This window comes from Callorhinchus milii, unplaced genomic scaffold (assembly GCF_018977255.1).
Source record: "Callorhinchus milii isolate IMCB2004 unplaced genomic scaffold, IMCB_Cmil_1.0 Scaffold26, whole genome shotgun sequence".
Classification (NCBI taxonomy): domain Eukaryota; kingdom Metazoa; phylum Chordata; class Chondrichthyes; order Chimaeriformes; family Callorhinchidae; genus Callorhinchus; species Callorhinchus milii.
Window position 1 is genome coordinate 6,822,760 of NW_024704767.1, and position 26,312 is coordinate 6,849,071.

Sequence of the window (26,312 nt, forward strand, 5' to 3'; positions counted from 1 at the left end):
CTCTCTCTCTCTCTCTGTCTCTCCTCCCCCACAACGCCAAAAAAAAAAGCCTCTGGGTTTCCTCACACGCATCTCCACGCCCCTCTCCCCCCCTCCCTCCCTCCCTCTGTCCGTCTCTGTCTCTCTCTCTCTCTCTCTGTGTGTGTGAACATGGAGTGCCCCCACTTGGCGTCCAGTGTCTGCATCGTCCCGGATTCCACCAAGTTCCCCAACGGATCGCCCTCTTCCTGGTGTTGTGCCGGTGAGTTGTTGTCTCTCTTCCTTCCCCTTCCTTCCACCCCCTCCCCGCCACCCCTTCCCCCTCCACCCCCTCCCCGCCACCCCTTCCCCCTCCACCCCCCCCTCCCCGCCACCCCTTCCCCCGCCACCCCCTCCCCGCCACCCCTTCCCCCGCCACCCCCTCCCCGCCACCCCTTCCCCCTCCACCCCCTCCCCGCCACCCCTTCCCCCTCCACCCCCTCCCCGCCACCCCTTCCCCCTCCACCCCCTCCTTCCTCCTCTCTCTCTCTCTCTGTGTACCCCCTTTTCCCTTCATCCTTTTCCCGACTTCTTTCTCTTTCTCTCTCTCTCTTTTTTATAACCCCCACCTTTTCCCTTCCCTTCTTCCCTTTCTTCCCCTCCCAACGCACACTCACACACACACACACACACAAGAAAAAACTCGCCGACTTTTTTTTACACACTCGCAGCGTTTCTGCCGCTCAGGAGAGCTTTCGCCGGGGGTGGGGGGGGGGGGGGGGAGGTCGGCTGCGAAGTCAGGAAAAGCCGCCCTGAGCACAGGCTTACACTTGCGGCCTATTTTTTTTCGATGGGGAGGGATGGAGGAGTGGAGGTGGAGTGGGGTGGGGGGGGGGGTGGAGAGAGAAAAAAATAAAAGCTTCGGAAAAACCCAGGGCTTGGGGAGAGAAACGCTCAAAAACACTCGCGCTTTCTTTTTTTTGGTGGTGGTGGTGGGGGGGGTATAATGTGAAGGAGGAGGAAGGTGGGGGGAGGTTTGTGTGGGGTGGGGGGGGGGTGTTATTTTTTGAGGTGTTGGTGAAGGGGAATTGAAACTCCCATCGCGTGTTTGGGTTGTAACTTGTATTTGGGTATGTTTTTTTTTCTTGGATTTGCAAGACATTTCTTTCTGTTCGCAGCCTGAAATGTAAATGTTGTTCCTTGTTGGGGGCGGGGTGTGAGGGGGGGTGTTGGGGGGGTGTTGGGGGTGTGTGTGAGGGGGTGTTGGGGGGGTTGTTGGGGGTGGTGGGGTGAGGGGGTGTGTGAGGGGTGTTGGGGGGGGTGAGGGGTGTTGGGGGGGGGGTGTTGGGGTTGGTGGTGTGAGGGGGTGTGTGAGGGGTGTTGGGGGGGGTGAGGGTTGTTGGGGGGGGGTTGTTGGGGGTGGTGGGGTGAGGGGGTGTGTGAGGGGTGTTGGGGGGGGTGAGGGGTGTTGGGGGTGTGTGAGGGTTGTTGGGGGGGGGTGTTGGGGTGGTGGTGTGAGGGGGTGTTGGGGGGGGTGGTGTGAGGGGGTGTTGGGGGTGTGTGAGGGTTGTTGGGGGGGGTGTTGGGGGTGGTGGTGTGAGGGGTGTTGGGGGTGTGTGAGGGTTGTTGGGGGGGGTGTTGGGGGTGGTGGTGTGAGGGGTGTGTGAGGGTTGTTGGGGGGTGTTGGGGGGTGGTGGTGTGAGGGGTGTTGGGGGTGTGTGAGGGTTGTTGGGGGGGGTGTTGGGGGTGGTGGTGTGAGGGGTGTGTGAGGGTTGTTGGGGGGGGGTGTTGGGGGTGGTGGTGTGAGGGGGTGTTGGGGAGGTGTGTGAGGGGTGTTGGGGGGGGGTGTTGGGGGTGGTGGTGTGAGGGGGTGTTGGGGAGGTGTGTGAGGGGTGTTGGGGGGGGGGTGAGGGGTGTTGGGGGTGTGTGAGGGTTGTTGGGGGGTGTGTGAGGGTTGTTGGGGGGGGGGGGGGGTGGTGGTGTGAGGGGGTGTTGGGGCTGTTTGCCTCAGAGTTAAATTGCAGCAATTTACGTTTTTAACAAAACTTGTTACAATAATTTTGTTTCTGTTGTGTTACAAGAAGACGTTGGAAATTGTGGTTGGAAGTAAAAGGTTTGCGAGAGGTGATTCTTTTTTTTTGTGTGTGTGTGTGGGGGGGGGGGCAGGAGAGGAGAAGAGTCTCGGGTTTATTAGTCAGAGTTTAAAAGAACCCACCGAATATTTACAGTTTTGCCACGTACCATCATCATCCTCCTCCTCCTCCTCATCGTCGTGCAGTGAGAGTGTGTTGTTGCACAGAAAGACGTTTTCCGGAGTTTTATCGACCACTGGAATGCAAAAATCAATCTTTACATTTATACGTATTTGTATATAATAAAGATTTTTTTTAAAAAAAACCCCTCTCATGGGTAAGAGTGTAGCCTTTCAAATGACTTTCCGTGTGTTAAAAGCATCCAACGTGCTCAGACCGATCAGATGGGGTTTCCTCTGTTAGGCCTTTATATTTATATATATATATATATGCATATATATATATATACATATATATATACATATATATATCTATATATACATTTCCATTGTCTGGGCTCTCGGCAGTTTATAATAATCTCTGAGAGAAACTTGTCCTCCAGCCCCGGATTGAACTCCCGAGGCCCAATCTCACCACAACCAGCGCCTGGACACTAAATTATTATTATTTTTTTGGGGGGGTGGGGGGTCGAAACCTGCCCTATTTTGGTGTCTCGCTGCAGCTGCCGCCGGACAAGATTGTACCGAATTCTGCGCAGCGAATACACTTGCGATTTGGTGGTCGACGAAAGGAAATTGTCATTTTTTTATATATATATATTTCCCCCCCCCCCCCTCCCCATCATCATCTTTTGTTTCCTTTCACCGAGGTCATGATGCGATGCGGCTGGACTTTTTTTTGGGGGGGTGGTGGTGGGGGTATATATAAAGGATTTTCACTCTCTTTAATGTATTCAATCTACGTGGAAGTTCTGCAGTTCTTTCAACGACGCCTCTTAACTCTCCTTTTTAGGGTATACTTTTTTTTTCACCTTTTTTTTCTCTCTCTCTCTCTCTTTCCACCCCCCCACCCCCCCCCCCAAAAAAAAACTTTCCGGCCGAGAATTTTCAACATCGTACATTTTGTTCAACGGGAATTCTTTTGTGTGCAGGAAAAGGGAGTGACTCTTTGCAGCTCGGGTTTTAGTGGCTTTGAATTACAATTGCAATGTCAATTGGCCCCACTCGGGTCTCAGCCTGGAAATAACATCCAGTTCAAAAATTTTCTGCATCGCCTGCGTGCCTAAACCTTTTTTGTCTTCAAAATTAGTTGGAAGGGCCGTAGAATTTCTTTACTTCCAGAAGGAAGCGCAAAGGAGTGGAAGTTCACCAATCTTACGAAATCCGAATCTTGATTTTTTTTCCCACTGCAAATCATCATCATCATCATCATCAGCAGCAGCAGCATCCAAAAAAAAAAGTTGTTTGCGAAAGTGGTAGACGATACGTTCGAGAACACGAAAGGGTTGTTAAATTTGAAGCAAAGGTAGAATAGTAGAGATAAAACGTGTTGCTTCAGTAGTCAAAAGGTTAGTTGTTCAGGCCTTCAGTCTCTGGAGGGTGGAGGATAATTTAAATGTTGTGTGTTTTTTAACCTTGTGTCCTGGAATTGTACAGAGGTGCTCAATTAATTCCTTTCAGGTTGGATTTGTCTGTAGCCAACCCCCCCCCCCCCCCCCCCCCATTGCCAGTCTACAGTCATCTGCCAGCTGCGGATTATGTGCATTCTTGGCTGGGATGTGTGGAAGTGTGTGTTTCCTCAGGAAGTGGGGGGAAGGGAAGAAGTAGGAAAAACTGACCTTGCTTCTTCTTCACCCAGCCCGTGTCAGGGAAAAATGGCATTGATGGTGGCAAAAAGTCTTGTAAGACAGCCTATCTGTTCCTTCCCTGTTCAGGATGTACGAAAGTCACAAATCTTTAAAAGAGGGGGTAATCACAATAATCACAATTTTTCAAAAAATCTATTAAAACTTCAACCTATTAAAATTGATTTTGGGCACTTATGAAATGCACTTTTATGTGTACAGGATAGCACTCACTCTTGCCCCCCATTTTGATGTGTGTATAATTCTCTGGCAACTGAGATTAGCAGCTACTTTCAGGGATGAAATGTTACCTTTGTGCCTGAAATTCAACTAAAATCATGAAGAAATTTGAATTTCAGAGAATTCTGACTTGGCTCCAGAATTTTTTTAAAAAAAATAGAGGAAATCTTTGACATTATCTTGTAAACAGGAAGTAGACAGAGATAGCCTTATCGGGGTAAAGGTATAATCTTCATTCTTGGCTGAAAAGCACTGAAATTTGCAACATGCTCTCATTGCTTTTTCAGAAAAGCTTAATTTTGCAGTTTCAAAATACTGATATTCTGGAATAATTTTAAATGTGACGGGCTGTGACATAATTACGTCAGCTGCACTACATGGTGTGGTCTTATCCACTCAGCAAAATGCCTCATAGTTGGGCAGTAGAATTTTTGTGAATTGCTGCATAATCCTGTGATAATATGAATGCATTCTTAGAAACTTTTTCTCTTAAGGTTCTTATGAGTCAAGCACATAGCATAAAATATTAACAATATGAATTCAAATGGGCTGCATGACCTTGTTGATGTTGCTGAAATAGAAGATTGTGTGGCCTTACTTGGAGGACATCTCTGCAGATTCTACCCTAAGGACTTAGCAAGTTTTGCCTGAATGATTATTTTGTTATCTAATTTTGTCTTATTTTAATGCTTTTAAATAGTCCTCTGTTTCAACAAAGAAAGAAATAGTAAGAAACTGAATAAAATTCCCATCAAGACAGTCATTGCACGTTTCAGTAAATCCTGTTAGGCACTTTGAGATGTTTCAATGACATGATAAAGTGGTTTATGAAATGCAAGGATTATTACTATTTACAGGTACCCATTGTTAGGTTTCTAGAATCGTTTGACACTATTCATTAGAATGCAACAATTTGCCCTGGGGTTGTACTTGTTAAAATTTAAAATATTGACTTAAAAATGCTTTGTGTTCAGATTAAAAAAGACACTTGTGTTCAGTCACACAGGAACTGATTTTGGTAATCAGGATTTGTCGGTCATAAGATGAGAATGCTGAAATAATGTACATAATGACAAAGGAGAGAGACCTCGGTCAAACTCTGTAACCTCTTGGGAGTTAAATGTTGCCTGTAAATATTTGAAGACCTTCTAATTACCTTGATATTTAATCAACATCTTAATGCTTGCTGCTATTAGAGTATTTCTATTACAAAATGACTTGTATATGTTATCCTATATTGGCCAGAATCATGCTGAACTACACATGTGGAAACCTGCTTTCCGGTTATCTTCTCTTAAGGTTTTGCATCACCTCTCCCAGACTTTATCTGGGCTGATCTTAGCCAGGTTATCAGTGAATTGTCTTTGGACTGGGGAGGGAAATGATGAATCACCGTTTACACTTCTGTTCACTTCAATTACCTCTGCTAGAAAACCTGTTATATGAGATCCAGCTTGGGCTTGACCTTGATGCCCTCCATAGCTGAATGAGCTGCCTAGCCACCAGGGGAAGAATAGCCACTTGGATAAGGTATCAAAAAGCTGCTGATGGTCCTGGAACAGTACCTCAGCCGCCATTGAAATTCGGGAACGCCTCCCTCGGCTGTGTCCACAGACCTTAAAAAAACACGCACAGACGCATTTAATTTCTGTATAGCAACAAGCTCCTCTACCAATTTGTATTTCTGGAAGAATACATAGATTTTGGTGTTTCTGACTTCTCGCCTCCCTCAAAAAAAAAAAATGTTTGAAGGAATTAATTCAGTGAGAATTTATTTTTAACCTGGTTTGATGTGGCCTGCAACACTGCTGTGCTTCATAAATGAGGTTAGAGGAACTTTGTGCAACAGTAAAGGATTGTGGGGTATCAACCTGGTTGATTTGGGTTCATTGCTTTCACCTAGTTCTGACGGCTACTGTTCATACTCATTGTGAAAGGTTTTCTTGTTTATCACCGGCTGAGCTATTTAATGCGACCGCTCAACCAGCTGCTTTCTGCTACTTGAAAGTGTTGTATATTGGCACCTTGTACATTAGAGGGAGCAGAGCAGTAACCACTTTATTTCATCATGTATTATTTGTCAAAATTATAAAGTCTGGTTCAAGCCTTATGGTGATAAACAGTTGGTTAAATTGTTTCTACAATACTGTATTGTAGAAAAAACAGCATTCTGTTTTAATGGGATTCTGTTGTGGAAGCATTAAACCACTCTCCACCATTGTATAATGTGAGCTGACTTCTTCCTGAGATGTGCCTGACTGCTGTTCTTGAGAAATCCTCTAAATGGAGATTAAGCATTGTATTTGCTGGTCTGTCTGGGCCCAAATACTATTATTACCAACCAGTCAGAGAATTACTGTGAACCTTTGTGAATCGTATCTTAATAAAACTTTAATAATTTGGCAAGGAATGCTACATGTAATGAAAAGCTGCCTTTACTGCATGAATTCTTTACTGCACTGCAGGCTGTAAATGTGTTCTGCTGTTTGAATACAACAGTAAGTGGGCTGTGAGCAAAATAGATCTTGCTCTGGTGCAAGTCCCAGCATGGGATAACTTAATTTTGACCTGGAGATTTTTTATCTGGTAGATTGAACTCTGGTTTAAAAAAAATAATGCAACAGCTGTTGTTGTTTCCCTCAAGTTATTGTTGAAGCTGTTCCCTCTTTCTGTTTTTGCAGTTTGTCGTTCCAATAAAAGTCCGTGGGTCTGTTTAACGTGTTCGAGTGTTCACTGTGGAAGGTAAGGTTAATATTCTGCAAAATCTAAAAGAAATCTAAAAGTGTGTTATACACTAGTATTTATTTTCTTCACTGGCTCTTTTCAGTGGTAATTGCTGAGTAAAAATGAGGTGCATAGTAGCCTTCGTCTCTCTTCAAATTGAGCCATACTGTCGTACTGTAACAGATTGCAATCACAGCATGATTTTTTAAAAACTTGCTGCAGTGAATAGCAATTGTTGTCAACCTTTTAATAACAGCAATATTTTTAATATTTCTTGTCCTCTAGCTGTGCTGTTATAATTTAATGTAGTGTGGCCTGGAAATTGTCAGACTAAAGTTTCTACAACGGTAGGTAATAATAAAGCAATTTGTAATTTTACTTGTAGTGCAGGAATTGTAAAACGTTTTATTTTTTGCTTGTGGGACTGCAACGCATTAATCTGGAGACGAGCATACCTGAAATGAAATCTCAAATCTACATGCTGTGATAATGGCTACATCCAAAACACACGATAAAATTATAGCTAACTTAATATTCAAATTATGCTATTTAATGTAATGGTTTTAGGATAAGGTTTTAATGGTACATACTATACTTTAGAATTGAAGAAACATTCCCAGAATGGTGTGGCATATTTTGTTTTCTAATGTTCTCTGAATATTTGTGGAGGCGATTTGGTATAATTTTATGTGTGCTTTATCCGTTAATAACACAAAGGCAAAATCCAGTGATTTCAAAGCCACCATAGGCCAATGAAAGGAATAATTAAATCTTGCGAGGATGTTGCACATTTTAAAAATACATTCTCTCCAATTGCCTCTCAGTATTCTCCAGCAGAGATACTTGGTTGTTATGTGAACTTCTCCAGTAGCAGTATTTCTTTGTGAGCAGTCCGCAGGTGTAATTGGAGGAAAAAAAACAAGCCATTTTATTATTATTCCTCTCTCCTCATGCATCAGTTTTACCCCACTGTGTTGCTCACTCCAGTATGCTCGGGCAAGATCAGACCAAACTCCCAGTTACACAATCCGGTTGGAATGAATTGGTGCTTCAAGCTTCTGGTTGGGAGAAAAGTACTCTTTTTGGTTCTACACCATTCTGATGTTGCTTGGGTTACAATGTGCTTGTTAGGGTTTCCTCTGAAAATCTGCAACCATCATGTGCCAGTTTATGCCTGGTAGCTGCAATGTATTGCATCACTACTAAACAACTTTAGCAGTGATACAGTATATTGCAGCTACCGGACATGAGTAATATCACTGATGTTTTCATTGTAGTAACACTAAAGATCATAAATGCTCATTATTTAGCCTAGCTGCAAACCTACGATACCTGATATTGGTGTGTGTGTGTGTGTATATATATATTATATATAATATATTAACATTAAACCTTCCTAATTACTACATGTTACAGAATGCACAATACTCCACTAGTGGCTAGACCAGCCCTGAGTGCAAGTATCATGTCCTGTACTCTGTTTTTTCTCCTATCATAAGTATTAATAATCCTAGTGTTTAATGTATCACTTTGTCGATCAGTCGCAAAGTACATGACCAATTCCCTCAGTCACTTCCTTAAATACCCTTGTGTCTGCACTATTGGGGTCTGGTCAGGGTGATCTTTAATGCCTTTGTCTTATTGCATCTGCATTTACAATATCCTTTGTTCTCAAATATCTCAGAAATCTGAATTCCCCATACTTCATTCTGCACCATTTTTCAGGACATGTGTTCGATACATCTAATCATTTTCCTCTGACTGGATCTAGTCAGTCCATGGCACTGGAAATAATCCTGAGATTAAAGAGCAGGGCCTCAAGGCTAGTAATCTATTGCTTAATTCCTCAAACTCGCCCAATAGGACTTTCAGCCTATTCCTACATCATTGGTTCCTGTATGAGTCATGATTTCTCATTGTTGCTCTCTTTTGAATAATTTTATGACCTGCTTGGCTAGCTCTTTGAAACCTTGGTACCTGGGAGGTACCATATCATGTAGTACTCGAGCTTCTGTCTGCAAACAAGACTAAGCTCTTCAAATGTAGCTGCACATCCTATTCATTTTGTTTATTGTCTTATACTGTAAAACATGCATCCTTAGCAGGGTTTTTTCAACTATCCCCTTGGCAAATTCAAAGTATATGTGTGACTAGTGGCTTACCAACATCACTGCATGTATAGGGATAACCTTTTTGTTGTGGCTTACAATTTAAATCCATGACTGTTCAGAATGAGGGATGCGGGAATCACTTTGTTTAAACTACAGGAGATTGCTTTTGCAATAAGTCTTCAGGAGATTGCTGTAAAAATAAAGGTGGTGCTCATTTAAAAAGAGTGAAGTTCTGTTGCATCTCTGTTATGACTAGAAATTTTTAGGCTACACCCTAATAAATAGTACTTGTACTAATTCTTGCATTCCTCATTCTTGTATTTATAGATACGTGAATGGACATGCCAAGAAACACTATGAAGATGCCCAGATTCATTCCAATAGCCTTAGGAAGTCAGAAAAACACGAAAAAGAAAAGTTGCAGCATGCAGTGTGTATGGATTGCAGCAGTTACAGCACCTACTGGTTTGTGATACCTTTAAAATATTATGATTGTGCATAATTGCCAATTTGTTTGAATTTCCTCAGCTATACATTTCCTCAGATTATAATAGTGTGTGTAATTTTGATATCTCAGACTACTTTATTTAATTTGTTGGCTGAAGAACTTCCAACAAGTCCGGTTGTCGTTGAATTTTAGCCATATATGTAATTTTTTACTATCCAAAAGGATGTTTATCTCAGGGAAACAATTAAAGCGGACAAACACTGTTTTTCATCACTTCAAATCTGCAGTGATGTTTTGGATAAATTCTATATCTATAAACGGGTTGAAAAATAGAAATTTGTTGAATAAGTTTCTTTAGAGAAATGCAAGACACAGTTTTGAATAGTCATTATTAACCTTTGTAAATGTTTTTGATTGGAAAGTATATTGTCTTCTGTCTTAGTAACCAAAAGTTTACTGCAGTATATTTCACCCTTTTATAGGGGGAATTTAACAGCAATGCTTTATATGCAGCAATGCTGCCATGGTTGTATGAAGGTACAATAATGCAAACTCTGATGGTGCTTGGAGCTGACTGGCTTTATTCAGCAGATCTAGTGGGAATTGCTCTTATTCTGCAGCACTGTTCTGCAGCTTTTGCAGGTCACTTTGTGCTCGGCTTTCCAAATTACACGTAGCATTGCCAATCAAAAGCCCAAGTAGTTTCTGTAACTTGATGTAGAAAGATAAAAACACAAATACTGAATTGTTAAGTCATTCTCTCTTCCAGAGCTTGAATTTCAATTGGAATTCCGATGAGCAATGTATTGTTTTGTATGATTGCAATGGTCATAAAATACTGAAATCTAACATTGCTGCTGATCCTTCTGTAGAAGCACAAGTGCTTGAATTATCTTAAGCTTTAGAACAATGCCTACACATTTACTTGACAGGATCCATTCTCAAAGAATTGCCAAAGTGTTTAGGCCACGTTGAAGTATCAATTTTAACCCTTTCATTGCCTACACATGTTTCAAAAAAAATTCCAAATACTTTCTTCCAAAATTGCTGATGACAACTAGAAGAATGGTGAGGAAGGGGGGTTAGAATTTTTTTTATTGAAAAAAAGTGGAAACTACTATTATTATTATAATAATAATCCTTGCATTTGGTATAGTTAAATTGACTTTGCAGTGTACTTTGTGAATCGCTTTGAGACGTCTCAAAGACGTGATAGGGCTCTACAGCAGATGCAAGGATTATTATTATTATATCTCCGTCAAAAGTGATCAATGTAAATTTGTATTGTATCCTCGCTGGGCCCCACTGTCTGCTCGAGCATCAACTCCCCGACCCTCTTTCTGACCTCAGATTCTTCACAGTCTCACTCCTTGCTATCCCTGCTGTCTCCTACCTCGGCCCCTGCTCTGCTGCTCAATGCCTCTTCCTTCAGTGACGGCACCTTCAGCTTTTACTTTGGATTGTGCTCTCCATTTCCCAGTCTCGAAAGACATTTCTCTCTTGACTCTGCATTCGGTCAACACCTTGACCCCGTTTCCACTTTTGAAGCCATCCACGGTTTTGCTCCTCCCTACCTCTGCCACCTATTAACACCAAACCAACCTTTCCACTCCCGTTCCCCCCGCTCAGTGGGCACTGGGGTGTTCCATGTTCCCTGCCCTGCCGATTAATACAATAATAATAATAATTTTGTCGCTCATTCCACGACTGCTTGTGAGATAATGCCATCACCCAGAGGATCGAGTTCAAGATCCTCGTCTTCACATTTAAGGCCATCCATGGCCTTGCCCCCTCCTACCTCTGACCTGCTGACTCGCTACCAACCTGCCCGCACCCTCCGTTCAGCGGGCTCCAGCCTGCTCCAGGTCTCCCACCCTATCATCGGTGGCTGGGCTTTCAGCCTCTCTGCCCCCACACTCTGGAACTCCATCCCATGGTCCCTTCTCCTTGCTTCCTCCCTTGCCTCCTTCAAGGCCGGTCTCAAGTCCCTTCTCTTCGATCATGGCTTTGGTCACCTTCCCACCTCTTTGCCTTTCCTCACCCCTGTATCACCGCTCCCCCATGCTCGGGCCCCGACACCTAACTGTTCAGCGCTTTGGGACGTCCTCCCGATGTGAAAGGCGCTCTATAACTGTAATTTTGTTGTTGTTGCCTTATCACATCATTGAGACGCCTCAAAGTGCTTCACAGAATATATTGTAAAGGCGGCAGCCAGTTGCGGACAGCAGTGTCCCACAAACAGTCGTAGATTGAGTGACCGCATTTCTTTTTGATCGGATTATAACCCCCGGAAACAATCCACAAATCAACTAACAACTGGGTTCCTAAATTTAGCTCACCAACAATTTCTAATTTTGCGCTATTATTAATAAAAATAATAATAATCCTTGCATTTGATATAGCACCTTATCATGTCTTCGAGACGTCTCAAAGTTTATTTTTTATCAAAGTTTTTTATCTATTAAGAAAGAAATTGAGCCAGAGAGAGAGATGGCGAGAGATGGGAGGAGACAGAATTAGAGTTAGAAAAAGGGAAGAAGGCAACTGACACTGTGTGTGTTTCTATTGTAAAATGCTTTGTAAAGTTATGTATTTTAGGTTGGGTCAGTACAGTAGTGTTCAAATAGCCACTACAGCTGTAAAACTACTATTTCAGTGCAGCAGCTGATAATGTACAGAATTTCTTCCAGAGCCTTAAGTGTCTGCAGACTTACTGACTCCGTTAAGGATTATTTATGATAATTATTTATGTTTTGGGGGAAACTTGCAGAGGTCCTGAGGCAATATCTGAGAAGGATCTGGCTTGGAATGCTTTTAAGAATTGCAGTATCACTGCCCTAGTTTCCCAGTTGTTGAAACTTTGAAGTTGAGTTGCACAGCTAAGAAAATGTGACTCAGTACTTTCTGTCATTCTTCCTTTGTGCTGTAATTAAAAATGCAGAACTTAGAAAGTGAATTCCCTTGAGATTGTTACAAACTTTTGAATAAGTGACAAACAGTTAAAAATCGAAGACTTGTTATCTTAAATGCAGTAATGGCATCACAGTTTCATGTAAATGTTCCATTGGGAAGTTGAGCTGTTAATTTGTGCTATACAAATATATTAACTTAGATGGAACTGTTGTTTATTTTACTTTTGAATGTATAATGAATATTCTTTCAAAAGATGAAACATGCTGTCGAACTCATTTACAGAGCTGGTTAACAAGCATTTGGCCAACGTTTTAGTAATTAAAACAAAAATTAGTAGAATTGACTGTATCTTAAGAATCGTTCAAATGTTCACACGTTTTCTCTTCCTCTTTCTGATCTCTTTCTCCATACTTTGAGGATTGCTATCTCTTGATTTGAAAACCTCACTGATGCATCACAGATGTTCAGTTGGAATGAAAGTTTCCCAACAGAATTTGGAACTATTGTGCTGCACTTTGAGATCTGAATTTTGTTTAGGGTCATGGTTTACTTCGGGTCATCCTTCTATGTAACGGTTTTAATAAATCCTGACCTCCCTTAATATTGCAAGAATGATCCGATTCTGCTGGTCATAGTAATGTGATTGGTAAATATTATTTCTATAAACACAATAGTCTATTTTCTTAAATATTTTTGTAATTCTCAAAAGTTGCACATTATGTCAAATTTGATTTTAGTGTAATAACTAAGGATTGATAGAATGGAAAGAAAAGGGCTAACGAGAGTTTATTAATGTTTTTTTACTTCTAGTTACAGATGTGATGATTTTGTGGTGAACGACACCAAATTGGGCCTAGTACAGAGGGTCAGAGAGCATCTGCAGAACTTGGAGAAGTATGTGTGAAAGTCTTTATTGGTTTACAGTAATAACCCAATTGTCCTAAAAGCCTAGTACAACAAATTCATGTGTATTTTAAGGTAGATAGATTTCGAAAAATGTAAAATGGAAGCAGCTGTTAGAAAGCATTCCAATTCAGTGACCAAAGTAGACTGAGGTAATGTATAATGGGATTTTTTTTTGCTATCAGTTTTGTCCATAATTTTAAAAATACTTGTGGATTAAACGATGGTGGTAATCCAATAATCATCAACAACTTGTATTTACATGACGCCCCTCATCCAGAGCGCTAGTGCAATGTGTCCATGCTTACAAATTCTTCATGCTATGGTGCTGGAGAGTTAACCTGCCAAGTCCAGGTGCTTTTCCTACACGGGGAAAATCAGAGAGAAATTTGCTAACCATAACTAATTCAGTGCTTAGTATTAAGTTGAGAATATTTTTATGATGATCTATTTAGTTTGTTTGAACAATCTGGTAGTGCCCTTTCCTGTTTGATATATTAGCCTTGTTGAGCTGCTTTATTTCTGCAGTTCCTTTTCAAATGATCACGAGTGAGCTAAAATTACATCTTAGGACTTTCCCTCCCCAGTGGGGACAGTTGAGTGATATAAACAATGGGTGTCAGCACTGGTCTGCTACTGACAATATTGTCATTGCTGGCAAATTACTCCTTATACTGCAGACTTCAGATTCACTGTAGCATGAAATCATTGCTAGTTCTGTGACTTGCCCTGTAGAATTTATAGATAGAGTTAAGTGGAGACTGGGGGGGGGGGGGGCTTCTTACTCATAATTTAATATTTTTGTAAAAGTAGTGTGTCTGATTTGTAAAATACATTTATGGACTTAGAATTGAAATTAAGTAAAAATGTACTGTCTGACCATGTTGTTTGGATTTTAAGTGTGTATCCTCGTTTAATTTTATTTCTGATGCACATTTTATTGCATACAATACTCAGTAAATCTTTATTATTTCAGTTCAGTGTAGGCAATATGTGACCTATGTTTTCAAATCTCTTCTTGATTTTAGCATCTTTATTTTGGTGGAAATGTTCATTGGCTTGTAAGTTTATAGAAATTCAGTATGGAGCATATAAGGTATTGGTGTTGGTTGCCTTATTGTTGTGTAATACAGCTTGTGGCTAGTAATAATTAGCAAAAGATGGGTATATCAGACAATTTCACTGGTGCTATTGAATTCACATATTTTCATTAGGAGTCCTGTAGCTCAGTGGTTAGAGTACTCGTCTCACAAGCGAGAGACCTGGGTTCTATTCCCAGCAGTTGGGCAAGTTTCCTTACTCTACACACCTCTGGTTACCTAGCAGTAAGTAGGAACTTGGTTGTTAGTCGATTGGTGGATCACTTTTCTGGGGATAATATTCCTTAAAAAAAAATTGGTCGCTCAATCCACGACTGTTTGTGGGACACTGCTGTGTCTGCAATTGGCTGTCGTGTTTCGTCCACAAATATACAGTCCATTCACTTTACAGTATATTCTGTGAAGCGCGTTGAGACGTCTAGAAGATGTGAAAAGCGCTATATCAAATGCAAGGATTATTTTTCATCTTTCTATTAAGAGTGACCATATTGAAACTAGATGGCCTGAGCTTGAAATGATTGACCTTTCTGAAAACGACAAGGCAGTCGAGTTCAGAATAGCAAAACCTCAGCTTTACATTGGCTAGGGATGGAGGAATATTACAATCTTCCTGTAGATACATTCAATCTGCCTATGGGAGAAAAGATGAAATGTTTTCCGACTGTCCTCTTTCCCTAATACATTTTGAAACAATTTCTAGCCTAGCCTGTCCAACTGCTTTCCAGTGCAAAGCAACAATGGTGCTTTGGCTGCTTTCCAATCGGCCTCACCTTTGTATTGTGTAAACTATGAGGAAATCTAAGAAGAGTCTGGATTAAAATGCTGATTAAAATGCGTAACTTAAAAATCCTGAACGGAGCAATATTTTCTGGCCAACTTTCCCACCATAGGCAGCCTATAGTTCCTAATAGTAATATTGTCAATCTTAGTATTTTTAAACTGTTATCTTTTGGAGACTTGGCTAAATGGATTTGTTCTCTCATCCATGTATTCTCTGCTCGTCTGCTTGTGTGAACGTGAGCAGGGTCTGTGCTGAACCAGAAAATCTATTTACCACTTGTCTAGGGATTGAGGAGAGAGAAGTTAATTGTTTTTTTCTTTCCTGCTCATTTTTACGTCCTATAAGGATGGTCGCTATTATGTGGTATTTTAGGTTCCATTTTCAGTGTCCCAGAAACCAGTACACGGTGCCTTTCGGCTAATCTCCTGTTCTACACAAAATGGTATCTTTTTTTGTGCACTCTACTCGATCTATCCTGACTTTGATAACTGAGTCATAAAAATGCCTTGTTGTCAAGGGGACCTTCATATCACCATTGCAAGATACTAGATGTGCTAACCCTTAGACTGCTAGCAGATTTATAAAAAATCCTGCCTCTGTAGGCTGTGCCCACTTCTGTATGTCATCGCGCACACTATTGAAGAAAACAGCACAAAGTTTCTACTCTTGTGTTGGGGGCAGGGTGGGGATTTGCAAACTGGGCAAACCACAGGATTAGAACAATGCCTGCCATTGTGGCCATGTTTTCGGTTTAACATCAGTTAACTAATCTGCATGAGTTTCAAAGGTGAAAGCTTAATGCAACAGCCACTAGATAAGTCTGTTTGAATTGAATGGGGACATATAGTTCCACTTTTTTTAATGGAATCAACAAGTGACTTGTAAATCAGAAAATCAGTATTTGTATGAGTTTGTGGAGGACACACAATTAGACATTTACTTGAACTGAACGCATCCATTGTTTTACTTTCAAAATGGAGGTATTACACCTTCTAAGCTATCTCCCTTTAAAAAGCTTTTAAAATATGTTTTCTCTTTCCTCCCTCTGCAAATGACAAATTTAAGGATATGCAAAGCAAAATATCCTCTGTTCTGTGGCTTGGTCTCAAAATTGGGGATGCTAAAACCTTTCAGCCTGATGCTTAGAAAAGAACCCAGGTTTTTATTTTTCTTATCCACAGATTTCTTATTTAATGAATGACTTTGGTGACTAAATATAAAAATGAATTGTCAACTGTATTTTTTTAAAATGCTGTTTGCGTGCTGAGTCTGGAGTTAATGCAGTTTTGTTACAAATTCTAATGGTATGACTAATTTTCATTGAAAATAAAATCTGATTTTTTTCTATATATAATAAATTTATATGAAAAATGTATTGAATACGCCCAAAACTCTTAAAACAATGACCAATATGTTTGCATCAGCATTGTTAGAAATAGTTTTAAAAAATTCTACTGGGTAAGAAAAACGTGTTTTCCTTGTGAGAAATCAGCCTATTGAGAAATCGGAATTTACCATGTCTCAGCTAGAAAAGCTAAAAAAGATAATGTAGATTCTGTAGCATCCAGATAAGTACTAGCATCTTCATATGCTTCACATTGTTTAAAATGATCTTTACATTGAGAAAGTAGCAGTTAAATGGTTTATTTCTGGAGCCCACAAGACATTTACTCATCTGATATTCTCCAAAGCTATGTTCACCTTCCCAACCTCAACATGTGCGCTTATTGTCTTTTGCCCATAGTCAGACGTGAGTGGAAATCTGATCTTTGGCAACTGAGGATTTTTTTTCCTTGTAATTACAGGTTGAGGCACATAGGAAATCTTAATTTTTTATGGTCTCTATAGGAATTTGTCTCTTTAGAATAGCAACATGACTGAGCAACATCCTGAATAATTGGAACTCAATTCAAAGTATTGAGAATAAATATATTTTATAAAAGCTGCACATGACTTGTGCAGCATGACATGCTGTTCATTTGGCGAAAATGATGTGCACTCTAACATGTCCTTTTATCGTGCAGTTCAGCATTTTCAGCAGATAGGCACCGGAAAAAGAAAGTTGATGGAAAGTTCGTCTATGAACAGCAAGTATGTGAAGGTCAATGTAAGTACACTATACATCAATTAGTGGGAACCTTGTTAATGGAAACTTAAGCAATATTTGCTCATCTGCCAAATCATTGCTCATGCATTCAACATGAGCATTATTAAAGACCCATTGGATAAAAGGATATTATTTCTGCTTGCAGTGGGGGTTATAGCCATTAGACTTTTAGCCTCCACAAATTGGGTTTCTTTTTCAGGTTATTGTTAAGAGACTTGCCCCATTTTGAGTGCACAACTCTTGGGAGACAGATTGTCCTTAACAAATTTCTTACCCAAGGTCAGCTAATCTTTTAAACCGTGAAGGAGACTGCCTACATTTCAGTTGACCTAGGGTGCCGAGATTCTGCAGTTGTTTTTCAACATTTTGAAAAAAAATCTTCGAATGATGATCTGTATAATTATCTCTATAGGATAGGAAACCTATAATTAGACATGGTACAGAATACAAATTGACTACATTGTTGACTGAAAAATACTTCCACCAGGAGTTATCCTGTTGTTACAGTACTGTACCACAATCTGTGACCTGTTCTCTCAAAACTCAGCCACTCTCTTGATTCCCCCTCCCCCCCCCCCCCCCCCCCCCCGCCTCTGGATCTTGTTTTCTATTTCTGTCTCAATCTCTTTCTCTGACTCTAACCTATATTAAAGCACCTTGAATAAAGACATGCCATGTGCTGCGGTTCTTAGAAAATCCAGTTCTACTCATGTAAAATTTGCATGAGAAGCTGCAAGGGTCAAGATGTACTCGAGATCGACATTTCATGTTATTTAAATAGTTTTCAGAAGGAAAGCTTTGGAAATAGCCAAAGAAATATTGCAATAAGCTGCTGCAATAATATTTTAATATTAATTTTGTTAATGTCGCAAATTTACGAAAATCTTAACTTTGCTTCTGGAAACTTTTGTTTTGGCCTTTTTCTGTGTATCTACGTACAGAGATTCATAATAAAATCTTGAAAACATTTACCGGGAGTGTGTGTATATAAAAGAAATTCAACTTTTTATAATTATTATTGTATCTCTGAGAGTGATTGTGCAGCGTCCTCTCATTAGGACCACATTTGATAGTGGTTTACCTGATTCTTTTGACAGGGAGGGACCTCTGCCATTTGTGCTACAGGCCTTCGGAATCTTGGGAACACTTGTTTTATGAATGCCATCCTGCAATCCCTCAGGTACCTTTGTGTTCAGAATTGAGACTTGTACAGATGTGCAGTCAGCAACCCATGGGAATCCTATCATATCATTTTATATATGTCCGCATTTCTACCCAAACCTTCGCTGTGGTTTTTATACGTACTCTGCCTGAATACACTCATTATGATAGAATCCAAATTACTGAGGCTGGGTTTCAGAAAGCGTGCTTCCTCAGTGAGTATGCTTCTGTTCAACTTGGTGCGGGGCTCTGTTGCTACAATCTGCCAAATTGGAACGATACAACAGTAAACATATGGTAACCTGTAAATTAACACTTGGATGAACGGCACCACCGCGTGATGGGGACACATTTACATTTGGAACTTATGAGCATGACTAAACTTCTAAATTCACTGAAGAATAGGCGAAAGCAGGTGAGGTTCCCAACTTTTAATTTTTGGTACCAAATCTTTCTCTTCCCTCTTCTACTACCCCCCCCCCCCCCCACACACACACACACACATTGGGTGTCAACTCTGGTACCTCGGCGTAGATTTCATTCTTCATGTAGGAGTCTGCATAGTATCTATTTGATACTGGTGGGAACCCACAAACAAACTGAAGCAACCGAACAAACTGGTTTAACAATACCTCTGGTGGTGGAGATCTAGAAATTCGGATTACATAATTTGTAGTACACTATTATTCCATAAGACAAGAAAGCTTTCCATCATTAGATGGACACAGAGTAGTTAGTTACTTCCCTGCTAAATGATGTGTGCTGGTCACCATTTAGTACCTAATACTGATGTGGAGTTCCTTCTGCTATTATTGATCTGATTTCATTTTTTTAAATTGCAGTAACATTCACCAGTTCTGCTGTTACTTCAAAGAGCTCCCAGCAGTGGAGTTGCGAAGTGGTAAAACTGCAGGTAGAAGAACCTACCACACGAGGAGCCAGGGAGATAATAGTGTGTACGTTGCTGCTTTTCTTTGCCTATTGTTAGTGTATTTATGAGCACAAAAGTGTGGGGGGGGGGACCTTTATTGTAAGCACAGTCTGCATTAACCTCTACAGCTCAAGCATTTAATGTAAACATTACTTATTTATTCTTCAGTTTATTAAAGATGAATTTTCTTTTTAATTTTTAAAGTAGAAGTTATAACTAAGGATTTGTTGAATTCACACTATACACATAGCACAGATATGAATTAATACACTATTCATGGCCCTACAATACCACAGAGCTAATCCCCATTACTGGAAATGGTTTGGCTCAAGTAGTTAATGATCCATTAGATTTACTGCTAATGTTTATTCTTTCTACAGTAAAGTTTTAAGATGTATTTTTCAATGACTGAAAATATCTTTGTATGTTGGATGCTTTTGATAGTACACTATTTGAGAACATAGGATATGTATTAGAATAATTAATAACAAACTTTTGTTTTTGCTCCCTTGCTAAATGGTCTAGTTCTTTGGTAGAAGAATTCCGAAAAACTCTCTGCGCCTTATGGCAAGGAAGCCAGACAGCATTTTGTCCTGAATCTCTGTTCTATGTCATTTGGAAGATCATGCCAAATTTCAGGTAGGCAACAGGGAGAAATCTATTGATTTGAATAGGAGAAGTGGTATATTCATCAGATTCTTCCCTTTTTCACAAATGCGTAATGGCTATGAAAGTTTCTTGTCTTGTGTATATTTCAGCAAGTATTCACCGTGCTTTGTATTTTCTTATCTATTTCTATCTTAATGCAAACTCGGTTTTCACCTACCTATTTCAATGCGAGTGAAAGATTCAGGTTCATTTAATTCACAATATTTTCCATTTCTATTCTTGTTTGTGCAGGGGATATCAACAGCAGGATGCTCATGAGTTTATGCGATATCTGTTGGATCATCTACACTTAGAGCTTCAGCGGAGCTACAATGGTATGACAACTTCATTTATTTCGCCAGGCAGCTCAAGCATCTCTCCAGGCAGTAAATGCTGCATGTAAGTCCCTGATTTGGTTTGCTCTGACTATCAATATGGAGCAATTCCTATTGTTCTTATATTTAGTACATGGTTAACTTTGCCCATTCCATTTATTGTAACATGATCCCTTTCATGAGTACATATTCCAGAATGGTTTTGGAAAACTTTCTAAACAGTCAGAGACTTTTTTTAAGTTTATATTTGCATGTCTGTAGAATTGTTTTTCATTGATTTCCATAACCTGCTGTGCTCAACCTCAAGATTTTTTGTGAGCTCTCTTCATGATCTCCTGAATCCATCCACTGAATTTTCATACTTCCACTTTTCTTAATGATGTAACATGAATTGAATACATAAAACAATGCAAAGTTTCAACTTTAAAAGAGTGTTTTATGCTAATTATGATCGCAGATTGGAGGTGATGGGAACAGTCCAAAATGCACTACTTGTTTCATGTTTCTCATGTAGATCATAGATGAATTTATTACAAGTGCATAGAATTCAAAACTTTGCTGAAAGAAGGCAAAGATTCCTAGCGGTTCTTGCCTTAAAATACTTGTTACTCAAATACTTTTTTTTAAATTGTTCAGAATACTTCATTTTGTGGTTTATACATTGTTGTGATATTACTGCAGTGCATGACTATTGCATTTAGGAAGAAGTTGCTGCTTTGTAAGTTTACCATCACTGATAGCACTTCATTCACTTTCAGAAATGGTGCTTCAACAGTTGTCACTAATATATTTGGAGGAATACTTCAGAACGAAGTAAACTGTTTAATTTGTGGGACCGAATCCAGAAAGTTTGATCCATTCCTTGGTAAGAAGTCTGTTTCCATGTTCTTTTTTTTAAAAGGAGAAAGTCACAGGTTTGATCTCGTCTGCGGTGGCAGTAGTGGTGCTAAAATTGGTCCCAGTATGAATATCCCCTGCTGGAAATGTACGTGTGTGGATATTGAATGAGGCAAGACTGTTCGGTTAAGATGTCTGCCACAGTGGAACAAGCTTACATTATTCATTGTCTCCAGTAATATATAAGAGAAATTGGTTAAATAAAAGTACCAGAGAGTAGTTCTGCACATATAAATTGCTGAGGGAAGGCAAAAAATGTAAGGTGATTTTTCTCTTTTTTTCCCTCCTACCCCAGAAAACCTAAACATTGTAATGAGATACTATTAACATTTTGTCTTCTAGATCTTTCGCTAGATATCCCAAGTCAGTTCAGAAACAAGAGATCCAAGAATCAAGAAAATGGACCAATATGCACTCTCCGTGGTAAGGCTATGTTTGCTGCTTTGCCTTTGGATGTCCTCCCAACCTGAAAGGCGCTATACAAATGTAATTTGTTGTTGTAGCTTGTGTAAGTGCTGGAGATATGATTATAAAATGGATCGATTTTCCAGTAGTAATGGGCAAGCTTACAGAAAGTAATTGTGTTAGCAGACAAGAGGAAGGGAGCAGTTTGAGGAAGGAAGCAGTTTGAGGGTTTCTGACAAGACAAGAAACTGACCACTTAGCTTCATTGTTGCTGAAATATTTAAATGTACTTGTTTACATTCTTTTATCAAGCATTGATTGACTGAGCCTTCTGTGAATTTTGGTTTACTTACTTAGTCAGTACAAGCTTTACAGATTAATGGAGCTCTAACAGCCAGATAAATGGTGATTTGCAACACCACAGAGAATATCAGTTCTTGCTCAGTGTTTAGAGAGTTGTTCATTGTCGTCTGTTTTCCTGTAGATTGCCTACGCAGTTTCACAGACTTGGAAGAGTTGGATGAAACTGAGCTGTACATGTGCCACAAATGTAAAAAGCGACAAAAATCCACAAAAAAATTTTGGATTCAAAAGTTGCCAAAGGTTAGTTCTGTATTTTGTTTCCTGTACTATTTTTAAAAGAAAATAGTTTATCTTTCTAAATTTTACATTGGTAAATTTTGCAAACGTAGATCTCAGTTCTGTCACTCAGCTATGTTGAGATGTTTTGGGTATTGGTGAACAAAGCTGTGAGCGTTAAACTTTGGTGCCTTATAGGTTGAGGGAATCGTCTTGACAGAACTGAGGTCTATATTTTATGTGAAAGGTGCAACATAAATACAAGCAACAATTTGTATTTATGTTATACTTTTCACATAAAGGAATTTTCTCAATGCACTTTACAGAATGAAATTCGAAATGAAGTGAATGATATATAGGCTAACCTGGTGTTAATATGTGATAGCAATTTCCTAAAAACAACAATGAAATGAGTAGCCAATTGATTTGAATTTGGGGTCATTTTTTCTTCGAGGCCTTGGGCCTTTATTATGAAAGAAACCCCATTGCTCGAATTTGCAGAACTTCTCCAGTGACTAAATCCAGTATTGTGTAACTAATGCATTTGCACTGAAACCACATTCTGAAAATGTCCAGGTGGTTAAACGGTCGGTGTAATCTACTGTATTGTCCCCTAATTGTTGAGGTAACTTGTGATCTTTCCCTCCCTTGAATTTTAGGTATTGTGTTTGCATCTGAAAAGATTTCATTGGACAGCATATTTGCGAAACAAGATCGATACGTATGTAGAATTTCCTCTACGAGGCCTAGACATGAAGTGCTTCTTGTTGGAGGTATTTGTCCTGTTTTAAATTTTTATCAGCTGCTGCAGTTGTATACCAGGATACAAATGATAAATATTGAACTATAGGATATTTTATCAACTATTTAAAGTAGAATCTGCTTAGAAGGCATAGGTGTGTATCAAATGCGTTAACATTGGTGCATTTGCAATGTCGTGTTAATCTGTGATAATTGGTTCAATGCAGTTTTTATCCTGCATTTGCTATTCAGTGCTATCAATAAATTTGCCCTTATTAGTGAGGTATGCTATTTAGAAAGATTGAAATGAAAACTGGTCAAAAGATGATCCAAATGCTGAGTACTTCTCATTATCGAGGTCCACATGTAGTTCGGTTCTTTTGTTTAATGGAATTTGTATACAAATTGTATTTAATATTAAAAACATTGAAGAAAGACTGAGCTGTAAAAATGAAAATCTTGATAACTTGTCATTCAGGTTCAGTTTGTAAAGAGAGGATGTGGTGTGCTTAACATCCCTTTTAATGAATTGAAGGTTGAGGCTTACATCAATATTTCTAACAGAACTCTTTACATTTGTCCTTTTCTAGCCTGAAAACAGTGGTCCAGATAGTTGCCTTTATGACCTTGCAGCTGTAGTGGTACATCATGGATCAGGGTAAGTACATGTGAGGTTGTGAAACCCTTTTTATTCTTCATCCAGTAGTTAACCTATATTTTGCTGGAGCTTGCATAAGCTTTTATCTAAATGACTTTTTAATTTTCAAAAGTCTGCTGTAATTTAATTCTTAAGCATGTTTTTAACCTAGACCTTTTAAGTAACATAATTGCTGAAAATTTGAATTTTTCCAGTCTTGAGGAGGGACACAGTGTTGAAATGTTGATATTGTTCCAATTAATCAATTTTGCTGGTTTGTTGCTTCTAATCCCAAATCATTTGTTGTCTAGTTCAGAATCAATAAGATTTTTGTTCTTTCAGTTTTGTATAAAGCAAAATCAGTGATGGAAGAATTCATAGTCTGTGAAGTAATATTGTTTTTTTTCCCCTCTTAGGGTTGGTTCTGGACATTATACTGCATATGCAACCCATGAAGGTCGCTGGTTCCATTTCAACGACAGTACTGTTACTTTGACTGAAGAGGAAACTGTAGTGAAGGCCAAGGCCTACATCCTGTTCTATGTGGAACGTCGGACCAAATCAGGATCAGGCACCAAGCTTTAATGCATCCCACCCTTTTTATATAAATGTTCCCCAAATAAATACTGCATTGGAGCGCACACAAACTGTTCCACATTTCCATGAGTACTTGATAAATCAAGACTATTTTCATCTTGCACTTTTAAATCGCTGATGAGAATTCTGTTTATTGCACCATTACTAGTGTTGATACAGTAATCGAGGACACTTGATCTAATTTTAGCCTACCAGAGAACCTCAGCAGAATACTTTCTAATTGTAATGACTGCTGTTAATCAAGAAATTGGAAACATTGTCATTTGAAATTAAATGACTTGTTTGCTCGAAACGTGGCATAGCATTTCCTTGCTTCAAGGTGCATTTGCATTGATATCTCCAAACCTTTTACAATACATTGTAGTTGGTGAGATTTTTTTTTAATATATTGAGCCAAGATTCAGAGGTCTTTTTTTTGCATTTATCAATATTCCTGTTGTGTAAATAACTATCAGTTTACCTTCTAAGTAACAACATAAAATGGTTTAAGTAACTGTTGAAAATTGTTGCATGTGCATTTATTGGCGAGTTGATGATCCTTTTCGTAGTCTACTAAAACCCTTCCTCTGCAAAAAGCAAATGGGCACCCCAAAGCTACGCCAAAAGCTGGGGACAGTTGGTGCAAGAATGCTGTTCAGTATTATGAGATACATAAAGTGTAAATGCACCTTGACTCTGAAGTGCTATACCTTAACCTTACTAATTAGTACATTTGTATCTGCCCAGAATTCTTTTTTTTTGTGGAAATTGATCATTATTCTGTCTGTAATTGTCAGTTGTGTTTTTTTTTGCCACTCTTCGCTTCTGTGACCACTTTCAGACACTGGTAAATCAGAACAAAGGCATTCTGCCTCAATATTCACTTGTACTGCACAATTGATTTTGTGTTTTTTTTATGTTAGGTATTCAGTTCCGTTTTTTTAAAAAAAAGTTCTCATTTTGTTGGTATCACTAGACACTTTTGCATATTTCAGAAGACGTAAGCAATTAAAAAAATTACGGAGAAACATAAATTCATTAACTCTCATCCAAATACTTTGCTGGGCAGAGTAGGGCTGTCTGCATCACGTGGTGGCAATGAACGGCTAAGATTTGATTGGACAAAAGGTGGTAAGAATGGTTTATGATTTGCAGTGTTCCCTGATTAAGAAAGCAAATTTATAGACACCTGGGTTACTTTATAGGGAAAGGGGTGTATTTTGACAAATTTGTGTCTCCATTTATTGTATGCAGTATGTGACACAAAATGGTGGTTACAGCTTTGGGAGAGTGCTTAGTCATGTATAATGGATGGTATGTTTATATTTTCATACCTGGAAAAAGACCTTTTTACTTATCAAAGACACATTTTCTCAATTTCTGTTATAGTGGCCTGAAATAGTGTTTGGAACTGAATGTTTTAATTGCATAATGAGATGAAAGAAATGATGTATTTGCATGTGGATGTACTGTACCATCCAGAAGCAGAAGAAAAGGCCATCTTATGCAGTTTGAAGGTTTTTGGGCATGAGTCTGTCAGTCTCTTAAATGTGAAAACACACATCCTAAACTTGAATCTGAAAATTAGAACTATATAAAGTTATTTAAATGTTAAACCATTTTGGTTGCAAAATATGAACTGACACGGTAATAACGTCAAATGGCATTTATTCAGTTTTAATCCCCAACAAAAAAAAAATTCTGATTGTATATGTACTACTATGGCTGCTTATAATGATGGTATGTATATTAGTAAATGTTCATGTACTGTTTCACTGATAGTAAAGTGCAATGTTGATGCAAACCTGTGTGCGTTTCTTTTTAAGTGTAAACCATTTTATGAACTTGATTCATGCTTATTTTGGATTCTAGGTCAGAAGGTTTGGGATTAAAGTCCCCGTATTTGAGATTTGAACTCATGGTCTAATCTAAGTCTCCAGTGCAGTATTGGGGAATTGTAAGAGATTATGTTTTTGGTTAGGACATTTGGTCCCTTCTGCCTCTTTTTAGGTGGATATTAAAGATCCAATGACATTAATTGAAAAGAAGTGACTTTTCCTGCTAACAATTCTCCAGATTAAATTTCACTTTATGGCTGTTTGTGGGAGCTTGTTGATGAAAGTAGCTGCTGAGTTTGCCAACAAAAAAAGTCATTACACTTAACAGTAATTACTTGTAAAACGGTTTTGGATGTTTCAATATAAAACTATAGTGCTATAAAATGCAATTTGAAAGTTCTTT

The 26,312-nt window shown here is 39.2% G+C and overlaps 1 protein-coding gene across 1 annotated transcript; it reads left to right on the forward strand.

The window, feature by feature from the left end:
- The first annotated feature begins 2 nt into the window (after positions 1-2).
- On the forward strand, positions 3-25,875 carry usp3 (ubiquitin specific peptidase 3). The gene is given in 16 exon segments (XM_042344048.1): positions 3-241; positions 6,756-6,816; positions 9,237-9,374; positions 13,081-13,164; positions 17,079-17,106; positions 17,108-17,161; positions 18,259-18,341; positions 19,165-19,278; positions 19,779-19,892; positions 20,154-20,300; positions 20,995-21,101; positions 21,476-21,556; positions 22,023-22,141; positions 22,777-22,890; positions 23,449-23,516; positions 23,912-25,875. Coding segments are annotated over 16 exon segments (1,572 nt in total). The 5' UTR covers positions 3-150; the 3' UTR covers positions 24,081-25,875.
- Positions 25,876-26,312: the final 437 nt, after the last annotated feature.